The 12658-nt window shown below is 41.4% G+C and overlaps 3 protein-coding genes across 3 annotated transcripts; all 3 read left to right on the forward strand.

Moving 5' to 3' along the window:
- The first annotated feature begins 1826 nt into the window (after positions 1-1826).
- Positions 1827-3453, forward strand: LOC143376549 (odorant receptor 4-like). Its single transcript, XM_076827028.1, has 6 exons — positions 1827-1917; positions 2049-2535; positions 2611-2731; positions 2829-2951; positions 3126-3281; positions 3391-3453. The coding sequence occupies exons 1-6, from the start codon at positions 1827-1829 to the stop codon at positions 3451-3453; spliced, it is 1041 nt and encodes a 346-aa protein (XP_076683143.1).
- Positions 3454-6087: 2634 nt separating this feature from the next.
- LOC143376698 (odorant receptor 13a-like) lies at positions 6088-7896 on the forward strand. Its single transcript, XM_076827303.1, has 6 exons — positions 6088-6270; positions 6403-6889; positions 6964-7063; positions 7182-7304; positions 7496-7651; positions 7739-7896. Exons 1-6 carry the CDS (start codon positions 6165-6167, stop codon positions 7799-7801), a joined length of 1035 nt encoding a protein of 344 aa, XP_076683418.1. The 5' UTR covers positions 6088-6164; the 3' UTR covers positions 7802-7896.
- Positions 7897-10035: 2139 nt separating this feature from the next.
- On the forward strand, positions 10036-12385 carry LOC143376700 (odorant receptor 13a-like). The gene is made up of 7 exons (XM_076827305.1): positions 10036-10198; positions 10494-10760; positions 10869-11355; positions 11426-11525; positions 11645-11767; positions 11985-12140; positions 12228-12385. The coding sequence occupies exons 1-7, from the start codon at positions 10183-10185 to the stop codon at positions 12288-12290; spliced, it is 1212 nt and encodes a 403-aa protein (XP_076683420.1). The 5' UTR covers positions 10036-10182; the 3' UTR covers positions 12291-12385.
- Positions 12386-12658: the final 273 nt, after the last annotated feature.

Here is a 12658-nt window from a genome sequence, read left to right on the forward strand (position 1 = left end):
CCGCGTTGTCAATGTCGCCAAAGCTGACCCTCCGAGGTCTCTTCTTCCGGGCTCCCTCTTATGGGGCTTCCCGATCCCACGCATGTAATATGTAATGTCAGAAGCAGCCAGTCCGTACAGTCCCAGATGGACTAAATAATCCGAAATTACAGAGTTCCTTCTGACCCCCAAGCTTTCAAATTACGGTTATTAAAACTTCCCATCGGGAGGCGTTTTGCGGCACGACAACGAATGTGTAAAGGATATCGCGTTTGGAAGGGAGTTACGCGCAATAACTTAATATATAATCCAGTTAATTATATTCAAGTACTACAATTTTCAGAGCACAGGAATTCCTCAATCGGTATACAATTGTAAATGGTACGATTTACCAGTGAAACCAGCAGTATCATTAATTATCATTAGACATATGTCGTGATAGGGTATCGTTTCAAATAGCCGCTGGAAAGTTCGCTCCCTTCTTCCTCAACGCAGTGAGTTGAATAATCGCCAAAGACTATCTCACAGACAACTGTCAGCATCGCTTTGCGCTGAAGAATTAACCATTCACGTTCAATAAATAATCTGATATTTGCTGTGCAATGGGACCACGTATTACACATATGAAATTCGATAAATATCTTTGACTTGTGCATTATTAAAGGCGTATAACTGAAACAATAAGATATGAGTATTCACCATTTTCAGCCGCACATGAAGGGAACGACAGTGTGTCAAGAAGGGTGCAGACGGGTAACTGTTCATGTAATTTTCTCATTCCATGAAGTATAAAAAGACTTTGATACCTGTGAAAATACTGGCGAAATCTCAAGCTGTTATCAGGCAAACTTGAAGGATTTGGAGCAAACGTAGTATTCGTAGTAAGTACATATTTTTTCACGTAAACACATCCGTCTCTTGTTCCATACATCCCCGCGACTTCGAATGCAATGAATGATACTCCACGTTCCAAGAATACAATCCTTCGTCTATAGAACGAAAATTAAAAAATTACCCAGCCACCCCGCCCCCCCAGAAAAGCGTCACTCGGCATGCAAGTTTCTTTCATTAGGGGAAACGAAGGAATGAAGAAACTTTGGAAGTACGTATGAGCACAGGCGAAGGGCTCTGCCGTTTGCTAAGGAATTCAATAGATTATTTATTCGATGCAACGAACAGAAGCGTTTCGAATGGTAGATCAGCCTAAAGGGAGTGCAACTGCAAGCCCCACCCCCTCCTACTTAACTTTGTAGTATTTTCTAGGGGTGGCTGCAAACTTTTTTACACGAGTACTCGTTCTTCCCATGGACAGTAGGAGAAACAACGACCAAGAATATCGCATAGAAGACAGTTCGCCGTGCAGTTCAAGTGCAAGAGGTATCGATGGATCTCGATCAAGGTACGAGACACAGTTCGAGCATAATTTCGTGGTTCGCGCAGCATGTTCTGTAAAACTTAATTCCTACAAGATCGCTAGTCCAAAGGAATAAGTACAGATACAAATACCTCACGAGAATCTTCCGCGATCTTCTATTTAAAGTTCGCGTAACGAAGATGTGGTAAGCGGTCCTCACTGAGCTGCTGAAAAAGAATGTGCAACGTAGTTTTGAGAAGATAAATATTTAAATTAGATTTTTATATGTTCCACTTTGGGCCGTCTGCTTTGTACAGATCTGAGACTGGCCGTCGGATGGAACCGATTGAACCTCCAGCTCGTCGGTATTTGGCCGGAACCGACGACAACCTCAGATGCGTCGTCGATTTGCACAGCTCTGATAGTTAGCGGGTGGTTGGCTCTCTTCGTAACTCTGCCACAAGCCACGAACCTGTTCATGGTAAACGGGGACATGAATGAGATTACGCAGACTCTTTGTATGGCTCTGATGCCCTCAGTCATCGCCATCCTCAAGGTCCTCGTCACATTGTATTACCGAGAAGGTATACTTAAAATCAAAAAGCAGCCCCGTTTCTCCGCTGGCAATACTGTAGCAAACCGCAGAATTCCTTCCGGTAGACTTGGAACAATCTATCTTGCATGTTACTCACTAATTTTTTGTCTGCGTTGAAAGGTCTGAAGCCCCTCGTCAAGTGTTTCTACGACGACTGGCGCCGCTCGAAAACGGAAACAGAGAGGACTACCATGCTAGCCGCCGCCAAAGTGTGGAGATTCATATCCACCTGGTCCACCGTGGTGAATCATATAGTGATCCCGGCTTTCCTGGGCATTCGATCCTTTACAATCTACACGTATGGCCGATACCAAGAGTCGCAGGCCCATTTGCTACTGTACATTGGATATTTTCCTTTCAACCTCCGATCAACGTCAATTATGATGCTCATCAACTTTGGCCAGCTGGTTGCTGCTTATTGCCTTACGATCCCCTACACCGGCGTCGATGCTTTTATTGCTATGTTAGTGCTGCATACGTGTGGCCAGTTCGAGAACTTGAGGATGAGGCTGGAGGGATTGATGGACGAGAAGAATGGGACCAGAAGCATGGATCAGATTCAAAAGGAGCTGGTTTGGATTGTCAAGAGGCACGAGCACCTCAACTGGTGAACGATACTTTTCCACCGGTGACAATGTCTTTGGATGGGAGATATGCAATTGAAAACCTTTTCTCGTTACAGGGTGGCTGGCAAAATCGAAGAATACTTTAACAAACTGCTGCTGATTCAGGTGCTGGTCTGTACCATCGAGATATGCTTTCAAGGTTTCTTATTCCTTAATGCAAGTATCTATGAGGACTTTGTATGAAATGACATTTCAATATGCATTTGCAACTTTGGAAAATGAAATAAAGGAGCATTAAGAGTATGGAGAGAATTTAGATGTTTTATGTTTGTAGTTTGCAATATACGATGCGGATGGAATTTTTAACCTGCAGTTTTTGTTCTTCGTGATTTTCGTAACCCACATCGCGGGGCATCTGTACATTTACTGTTACGTAGGCGAAAAGCTTCTTGTACAAGTATGTATTGCATCCGCTTGATGGAATTATCTTATTCATGGTCGTGAAGCACAGTTACAATACTGTTTCTCACTTTCAATGTAAATTGTATATCAAACATGTTTCAAATCATCCTACTCTCATATTTGTGCGCATGTATTGGCGAACTTTTTTATAATCAGAAATATGTTTCAGAGTAACGGAATGGCAAATTCTGCTTACAATTCGAGTTGGTTCAACGTCTCGCCGCAAGATGCCAAGTGCCTCTTGTTTATCATGAACAGATCTATTCGACCACTTCAATTGACTGCAGGAAACTTCAGTACATTTTCCATTGATATGTTCAGTACGGTAAGTGCTTCATTGAAACTCAACCTGCACTCACATCTTCTGAATCGATTAATATATCTTTGAACGATGTAAAGGGAAACTAAACGGAACAACAATCTTGTCGTTTCAGATACTACGAACGGCAATGGGATACCTTTCGGTTCTACTAACCGTTCAAGCCGGTAAGGATTGAAATGTTCGCAATAAAAACAATGATAGTCACTGTAATTAGAATCCCCAACATATAATTTAAACGGGTTCACCAGGTTGCACGATAGTTATGAATAAATTCAATGTTTTACCCTAATTTTGGTTTTTTAATTTCAATTTCAATTTTAATTTTAATTTAATTACAATAGACGGGTTAGACAACCCGAAATGATGTTTTCAAAGTTGGTGACACGCATAACTAAAAAACTAATGAACCGACTTACTCGACGCTTTGCAGGCTTATTTTAAGATTAAAAATCTAAGCGCTATTGGGAGCTTTTCCATTTTTTTAGATTTTGTTTACTCTTGAAAAACGAGCGTTTTTTTGCCAAATATCGATGCTTCAAGTTTGCATAGCCGCCATTTTGGGTCAATCGGCTTTTTCAGAAAAATTTCCAAAGAAGCATGTTCTTTTGACCGTTCTAGGTAGACCTCGGTCCACCCTAGATATAAGGGATTATACCTAGTCAGGTGGCCGAAAAGGGGCGAATGTTTGTGAATTTTTTTTGAGGAAGCAGAAGCATATATTCTTACAGAACTTTCTGCACTGAAAAGAGCAACATTTAAAGAACACTTGGTAATTTTTTCGTAGAAAAATATTTACGTTTATAATAAAGTAACAACCGACATCCAAGAAGCATTTTTAAAAATTTGGTTTCGCGGTGAACAGTGCCATTCAAAACCAGATAATTTAAAATCAAAAAACAAAAAAGATTTCGTTAGTATAAGTATTAATGTATCTTCCAATTAACGGAGGGAATTTCCGCAATATTAATTTAAAACAAAATACTTAGCGGTTATTTAAAGATGAAATCGTGATTTTTTCGCGGGATTTTTACACAACAAAGTCAGGATTTCAACTTTAAATAGCCGCCATTTTGTTTTAAATTAATATTTTGGAAATTCCCTCCGTTAATCGGAGGATACATTAATATGTTAACCAAATCCTTTTTGTTTTTTGATTTTCGATAATCTAGTTCCGAATGACAGTGCTCACCGCAAAACCAAATTTTTAAAAAGGCTTCTTGGATGTCGGTTATTACTTTATTATAAACTTAAATATTTTTCAACGAAAAAATTACCAAATATTCTTTAAATGTTGCTCTATTGAGTGCTAAGAGTTTTGTAAAAAAATATGCTTACGCTTCATCAAAAAAAATTCACAAACATTCGCCTCTTTTCGGCCGCCTGAGGTATAACCCCTTAAAAAACATTAGCAACATGAAACACTAGAAAATATCGTCCACCCAGTATCTTATAGAAGAAATTAGATGAAAAGCGATTACGGAGTACACAATAAAGAAAATCGCGAGTGTGTCTTATCAGTAGTGCGGTTGCGCGGAGACTGGCCCCACTTAAAATTCGTAACACCAGATCCCTCATTGGGGGGTCTAGGGCTGGATAAGAGATAGACGCCGTACACAGTGAAGAAAATTCCGTATGTATTGATGAACGTCACCACAAAAATTATTTACCAGCGAGAGTGATAACATGATTTGGTATTCTTGGTGGATCAAGATATTCTTCAGCTACTTTTTTGTCTTCGAATCTGGTCGATGCAAAGAGGATTTTACGAATTTTTCACCATTTACTTCGTAACAAAGTCACAATTCATTTTTCGGTACAATCGCATAATAATATCAACTATAATATCAACAATAAAATATGAGTATTCACCATTTTCAGTCACGATGCACAGCGGCACACGAAGGGAACTAGTATTGTAGTAAGTAGGTACATATTTTTCCACGTAAACACATTCGTCTCCTGTTCCATACATCCCCGCGTCTTCGAATGGAATGAATGATACTGCATGTTCATAGAATACAATTCTTCGTCTACAGAACCACTATTACAAAGTTCACCCCCCGAAAGAGCCGCGCGGAAAGAAAGTTCCTTCCTTCAATGGAAACGAAGGAATAAAAAAAACTTTGGAAGTATTGTACGTATGAGCACGGGCGCAGGGCTATGCCAGTTGCTAATCAACGAATTCAATAGATTATTTATTCACTGCAGCGACAAGAAGTGCCGTGAATGGTAGATCAGCTTAAAGGGAGTGCAACAGCCAGCCCCACCCCCTCCTACTTAACTTCGTAGTATTTTCCAGGGGTGGCTGCTAACTTTTTTAGACGAGCATGCGTTCTTCCCATGGACAGTAGGAGGAACAACAATCAAGAATTCCGTATCGAGGACAGTTCGTCGTGCAGTTTAAGTGCATGAGGTATCGATGGAATTCGATCAAGGTACGAGACACAGTCCGAGCATAATTTCGTGGTTCGCGCAGAATGTTCTGTAAAACTTAATTCCTTCAAGATCACTAGTCGGAAGGAATAAGTACAGATACAAATACCTCACGAAGATCTTCCGCAGTTCGTAATTTCACGATCTTCTATTCAATGTTCGTGTAAGGAAGACCACGTGGTAAGTGGTCCCCAGTGAGCTGCTGAAGAAGAATGTGCAACGTAGTTTTTAGAAGATAAATATTTGAATTAGAATTTTATAGGTCTCACTTTGGCCCGTCTGCTTTGTACAGATCTGAGACTGGCGATCGGATGGAACCGATTGAACCTCCAGCTCGTCGGTATTTGGCCCGAGCCGACGGCAACCTCAGATGCATCGTCGACTTTCACAGCTGTGATAGTTGCCGCGTGGTTGGCCCTCTTCGTAACTCTGCCGCAAGTCACGAATCTATTCATGTTAACCGGAGGCCTGAATGAGATCACGCAGACTCTTTGTATGGCTCTCATCCCCTCGGTCAACGCGATCCTCAAGATCTTTGTCACCTCGTATTACCGAGAAGGTATAATTAAAACCAAAAAGGAGCCCCGTTTCTGCGCTAACAATACTGTAGCAAACCGCAGAATTCCTTCCGGTATACTTGGAATAATCCATCGTTCCGTGTTACCCACGAATTTTTTGTCTGTGTTGGAAGGTCTGAAGCTCCTGGTCAAGTGTTTCTACGAGGACTGGCGCTGCTCGAAAACGGAAGAAGAAAGGACTAACATGCTATCTGCCGCCAAAGTCTGGAGATTCATATCCACCTGGTGCACCGTGCTGTCTCACGCAATGATCCCGGCTTTCCTGGGCATTCGAACCTTCACGATCTATACATATGGCCGATACCAAGAGTCGCAGGCCCATATGCTACTGTACATTGGATATTTTCCTTTCAACGTTCGACCAACGCCGATTATGGTGCTGACCAACGTTGCCCAGCTGGTTGCTGCTTATTGCCTTACGATCCCCTACACCGGCGTCGATGGTTTTATCGCTATGCTGGTGCTGCATACATGCAGCCAGTTCGAGAACTTGAGGATGAGGCTCGAGGGATTGATGGACGAGAAGAATGGGACCAGAAGCATGGATCAGGTTCAGAAGGAGCTGGTTTGGATTGTCAAGAGACACGAGCATCTCAACTGGTGAACAGCTTTTTTCCATCTGTGGTAATAGCTTTTCAAGGGAGACAGTAAATTGAACATTTTTCTTCTTATAGGGTTGCTTGCAAGATCGAGCAGTACTTTAACAAACTGCTGCTGATTCAGGTGCTGCTCTGTACCATCGAGATATGCTTTCAAGGTTTCTTATTCCTTAATGTAAGTATCTATGAGGATTTTTTATTAAATGCAATTTCAATATGCATTTGCAACTTTGGAAAATAATGTAAAGAAGCATGAAGAGTTTGGAGAGAATTTAGATGTGTTATATTTGTAGTTTGCAATATACGATGCGGATGGAATTTTTAACATGCAATTTGTGTTCTTCGTGATGTTCGTAACCTTTATCGCGGGACATCTGTACATTTACTGTTACATAGGCGAAATGCTTCTCGTACAAGTACGTATCGAATCCGGTTGATGTAATTGTCTTGCGATACTGTTTCTCATTTTCAATGTAAATTGTATATCGAAAATGCTTAAAGTCATCCTACTTTCATATCTATGCGCATGTATTTGCGAACTTTTCTATGCTCCGGTTCGCGTGAAGTAAAAAGTTTAGGGTACGCACTTTACAGAAATATGTTTCAGAGTAACGGAATGGCAATTTCTGCTTACAATTCGTCTTGGTTCAACGTCTCGCCCCAGGAAGCCAAGTGCCTCTTATTCATCATGAACAGATCTATTCGACCACTTCGTTTGACTGCAGGAAAATTCAGCACATTTTCCATTGAAATGTTCAGTGCGGTAAGTTCTTCCGAATCAATTAACATACCTTTGGACCATGTAAATTGTAATGGGACACTAAACAGAACAACGATCTGGTCGTTTCAGATTCTACGAACAGCAATGGGATACCTTTCGGTTCTACTAACCCTTCAACCCGGTAAGGACTGAAATGATCGCCGTAAAGACAAAGATAGACACTGTAATTAGAATCCCTAAAATACAATATAAAGGGATTCGCCAAGTTACACGATAGTTCTGAATACATTCAACGCTTTCTGCAAATTTCTACCACGGATTGTGCCTTTTTTCTTTGTCCAAATAAACGAGGTTACATCTCTACGAGGTTCAGAGAAATGATTTCACGCCCACACGAATGTTCATCGGTTGAACGCGATATTCATTGCGTTCTAGCTAGGCTTACCGATCTTTTGTAGGAATAGGTTGCATAAGTCCTACATAAGAAATGAGGTAATCCGTACTCTGTACTTAGGGTTGGACGAGACTACCACCGTTTGTCGTTTACCTGACTCGTTGGTATCCCCAGTGTGTAATTTCGCGAGGGTCGCGGTTTATCGCCGTATTGTCCGCGGGTCGGCGTTAGACAACGGTAAATAAAGGCGGAATACGTAACTCGTGCTTTTGTTTTGAAGATTCATGCGCGTTTTTATACTCGAAAGATAAGGAATCCGTCTATAATTTGAAGGGAGGAGGAAGCAGGCGGGACTATGCGCAGTAAGCGAACTCTCCGCGAGGCCTATTGATGATGGATAAAATATTTAAAAAAAATTAAAACCGACTTCAAACAAATAAAAATGCACTAAAAGTAAGAAATAATTTAATCCCTTATTTAACCTATGATTCTCATATTTCTTAAGTCGGCGTCTCATCATTTGCACTGTGTAAATCTGGCGCCGACTTAAAAAATATGAGAATCGTATATTAAATAAGGGATTAAATTATTTCTTACTTTTTAGTGCATTTTTATTTTTTTGAAGTCGGTTTTAATTTTTTTTAAATTTTTTTTGTTCATTGCTACGTTCGTGTCATCTTTCTCACATCTGGCATATTTAAGTAAAAAGTGAACAGGCTGAGTTATACACCACACCTGCTTCCTAAAAATTAATCAAGCTGTATTGGCCAGAGCATTTCGCGCCGCAAACTTTACAGGGCGTCCAAAGGCAGGTGATTCTCCACACTGAAGCTTGTATTGACAATGGCGGTGGCCACGTGGAGCAGTTATTGAGTTAACAACGATCGGCCCCTTTCGGGGCCATCAATTTTTAAAACGTAGGAGCATCACGTTCCATGAAAAATAAGTTAAGTGATCATTGTTAGCAGCCGTGCAGTGAAGTGAATATTCGGTACGTTAACCCGAACGCACTTGACATTGTGACCCTTTACTTTGGGTGGTGTCGTATGTAGGTACCTGCGATCAACTGAGCACTGGGCGCTACGCTACCATAAATCTTTTCATCCACCGATGACCAGGGTCGGTACAGTGAACTACTGACACAGCTTTCCGAAAGGGAAGGAAAGGGATGTCCGAAAGGGTGAGTTTTGTTTAATTTATTGGCGATTATTAAGTGTAGAAATAAATTCTTTCCGATTTTTGGGTATAATAACAGTTTCATTTAATAAATATGAAAACCACTCAATCATCGAAATAATTTCCATTATTGTTAATGCCACCGCGATAGAAATTCGGTGTGAAAAATGAAAAAATGAAATTCATGTTCAATAAATAATCTGATATGTGCAGTGCGATGGAACCACGTATTACACATATGAAATTCGATAAATATCTTTGACTTGTGCATTATTAAAGGCGTATAACTGAAACAATAAGATATGAGTATTCACCATTTTCAGTCACAATGCACAGCCGCGCACGAAGGGAACGAAAGTTTGTCAAGAGGGGTGCAGACGGTTAACTATTTGTGTAATTTTCTCATTTTATGAAGTTTAAAAAGTCTTTGGTACCTGTAAAATTAGTGATGAAATCGGAAGCTGTTATCTGGCCAACTTGAAGGCTTTGGAGCACACGTAGTATTTATAGTAAGTACACATTTTCCCAGGTAAACACATCTGCCTCTTGTTCCATACATCCACGAGTCTTCGAATGCAGCGAATGATACTCCACGTTCAAAGAATACAATTCTTCATCTATAGAAGCACTATTAAAAAGTTCACCCCCTTCCCCCAAAAGCGCCACTCGGCAAGCAAGTTTCTTTCTTCAGGTGAAACGAAGGAATGAAGAAACTTTGGAAGTACGTATGAGCAGAGGCGAAGGGATATGCCGTTTACTAAGGAATTCAATAGATTATTTATTCGATGCAGCGAACAGAAATGTTTCGAATGGTAGATCAGCCTAAAGGGAGTGCAACTGCCAGCCCCCACCCCCTTCTACTTAACTTCGTAGTATTTTCTAGGGGTGGCTGCTAACTTTTTTAGACGAGCATGCGTTCTTCCCATGGGCAGTAGGAGAAACAACGACCAAGAATTTCGTATCGAGGCCAGTTCGTCGTGCAGTTCAAGTGCATGAGGTATCGATGGAGCTCGATCAAGGTACGAGACACAGTCCGAGCATAATATTCGTGATTCGCGCAGAATGTTCTGTGAATCCTGATCCTTCGAAAATCACAAGTTGAACGGAATAAATACAGACACACATATCTCACGAACATCTACTACAAGTAATAATTTCACGTGTCGCGATAGTCTACATAATGTTCGTGTAACGAAGATGTGGTAAGTGGTACCCACTGAGCTGCTGGAGAAGAATGTGCAACGCAATTTTGAGAAGATAAACAGTTGAATTAGAATTTGATAGATATCCCGTTTGCCCGTCTGTTTTGTACAGATGTGAAATGGGCGATCGGATGGAATCGATTGAACCTTGGGCTCTGCGGTATTTGGCCCGAACCGACGACAACCAAAGATGCATTGTGGAGTTACAAATCTCTGATAATTATCGCGTGGTTGGCCATCTTCCTAACGCTACCACAAACCACGAATCTCTTCATGTTAAACGGGGACCTGGACCAGATCACGACCAATCTGTGTTTGGCTATCATCCCCACGGTCAACGCGATCCTCAAGGTCCTCATCACTTCGTATTACCGAGAAGGTATACTTAAAACAAAAGGAAGCCCCGTTTCATTTAACGATAATGCAGCAAACAGCAGAATTCGTTCCGGTAGACTTGGAATAATCCATCCTTCCATGTTACCCACAGGTCTGAAAGTCCTCGTCCAGTGTTTCTACGACGACTGGCGCGCCCCGAAAACGAAAGAAGAAACGACTGCCATGCTAACCACCGCCAAAGTGTCGAGATTCATATCCATCGCGTGTACCATGCTAACTCACATGCTAGTCACGGTTTTCGTGAGCATTCGAGCCATCACGATCTACGCATGTGACCGAGAACAAGAGGCGCAAGAGAACCTGCTAATTTACCACGCATATTATCCTTACAACGTTCGACCACCACCGATTCTAGTGCTGACCAACATGGGCCAGGCACTCGCTGCTTATTGCATTACGATCCCCTACACCGGCGTCGATGCTTTTATCGCTATGCTAGTGCTGCACACGTGCAGCCAGTTCGAGATCTTGAGGATAAGGCTGGAGCGATTGATGGACCCGAGGAGCGAGACCAGAAGCATGGTTTCATTCAAAACCGAGCTGGTTTCGATTGTCAAGAGACACGAGCATCTCAACTGGTGAACGACACTTTTCCACCTGCGGCAATGTCTTTTCAGAGAAGCTAGTAAATTGAAATCTTTTCCTTAGGGTTGCTAGCAAAATCGAGGAGTACTTTAACATGCTGCTGCTAATTCAGGTGCTGCTCTGTACCATCGAGATATGCTTTCAAGGTTTCTTGTTCTTCAATGTAAGTATCCATGACGGTGTTGTATGAAATGAAATTTCAATATGCATTGGGCAACTTTGAAGAATGGATCAATGACGCACGAAGAGTTTGGAGAGAATTTAGATGAGTTACGTTTGTAGTTCGCGCTAAACAGTGAAGATGGAATTTGGAACTTTCAGCTGCTGTTCTTCGCGCTATTCGTAAGCTTCATCGTAGTGCATATGTACATTTACTGTTACGTAGGCGAAATGCTTCTTGTACAAGTAAGTGTCGCATCCGGTTCATGCAATTATCTTATTCATAGTCGCGAGAAATAGTTGCGATACTGTTTCTCATTTTCAATGTAAATTGTGTATCAAACATGCTTCGTGTCATCCTACTTTCATAGCTATGCGCATGTATTTGCGAACTTTTCTATGATCCAATTCGGGCGATATAAAAGTTTAGAGTAGGTATGCACGTTACAGGAATATGTTTCAGAGTAACGGCATGGCAATTTCTGCTTACAACTCGACTTGGTTCAACGTCTCATGCCAGGAAGCCAAGTGTCTCTTATTCATCATGAACAGATCTATTCGGCCACTGCGTTTGACTGCAGGAAAATTCGGCACATTTTCCATTGAAATGTTCAGTGCGGTAAGTTCTTCCGAATCAATTAACATACCTTCGCACCATGTAAATTGTAAAGGGACACTAAACAGAACAACGATCTGGTCGTTTCAGATCCTACGAACAGCAATGGGTTACCTTTCGGTTCTGCTAACCGTTTCAGCCGGTAAGGACTGACGTGTTGGCAGTAAAAATGATCATAGACTCTGTAATTAGAATCCCTAAAATAAAATTTAAACTGATTCACCAGGTTACACGATTGTTTTGAATACATTTAATACTTTTTTCAAATTTCCACCACGGGTTTTGCTCTTTGTCTTTATCAAAATAAACGAGGCCTCTTCTCCACGAAGTTCAGAGAAATAATTTCTCGCCCACACGAATGTTCATCGGCTGAACGCGAAATCCGTTGCGTCCAGCTAGGGTTACCGAAATTTTAATATGTAATGTCGGAAGAAGCCCAGATGGACTAAATAACCCGAAATTACAGCGTTCCTTCTGAGCCGCGAGCTTTAAATTACGGTTATTAAAACTTCCCGCCGGGA

The sequence above is a fragment of the Andrena cerasifolii genome, chromosome 14 (genome assembly GCF_050908995.1).
Source record: "Andrena cerasifolii isolate SP2316 chromosome 14, iyAndCera1_principal, whole genome shotgun sequence".
Taxonomy (NCBI): Eukaryota; Metazoa; Arthropoda; class Insecta; order Hymenoptera; family Andrenidae; genus Andrena; species Andrena cerasifolii.

Excerpts from the sequence above, each read along its gene's own strand:
- LOC143376698 (XM_076827303.1), top strand. The coding sequence starts at position 6,165 with ATGTTAACCGGAGGCCTGAATGAGATCACGCAGACTCTTTGTATGGCT. Across the intron at positions 6,271-6,402 it reads CACCTCGTATTACCGAGAAG|GTCTGAAGCTCCTGGTCAAG; the intron begins GTATAATTAAAA and ends CTGTGTTGGAAG. Across the intron at positions 7,652-7,738 it reads CCATTGAAATGTTCAGTGCG|ATTCTACGAACAGCAATGGG; the intron begins GTAAGTTCTTCC and ends TGGTCGTTTCAG.
- LOC143376700 (XM_076827305.1), top strand. Across the intron at positions 11,768-11,984 it reads GCGAAATGCTTCTTGTACAA|AGTAACGGCATGGCAATTTC; the intron begins GTAAGTGTCGCA and ends AATATGTTTCAG. Across the intron at positions 12,141-12,227 it reads CCATTGAAATGTTCAGTGCG|ATCCTACGAACAGCAATGGG; the intron begins GTAAGTTCTTCC and ends TGGTCGTTTCAG.
- LOC143376549 (XM_076827028.1), top strand. The coding sequence starts at position 1,827 with ATGAATGAGATTACGCAGACTCTTTGTATGGCTCTGATGCCCTCAGTC. Across the intron at positions 2,732-2,828 it reads CAAGTATCTATGAGGACTTT|TTTGCAATATACGATGCGGA; the intron begins GTATGAAATGAC and ends TTATGTTTGTAG. Across the intron at positions 2,952-3,125 it reads GCGAAAAGCTTCTTGTACAA|AGTAACGGAATGGCAAATTC; the intron begins GTATGTATTGCA and ends AATATGTTTCAG.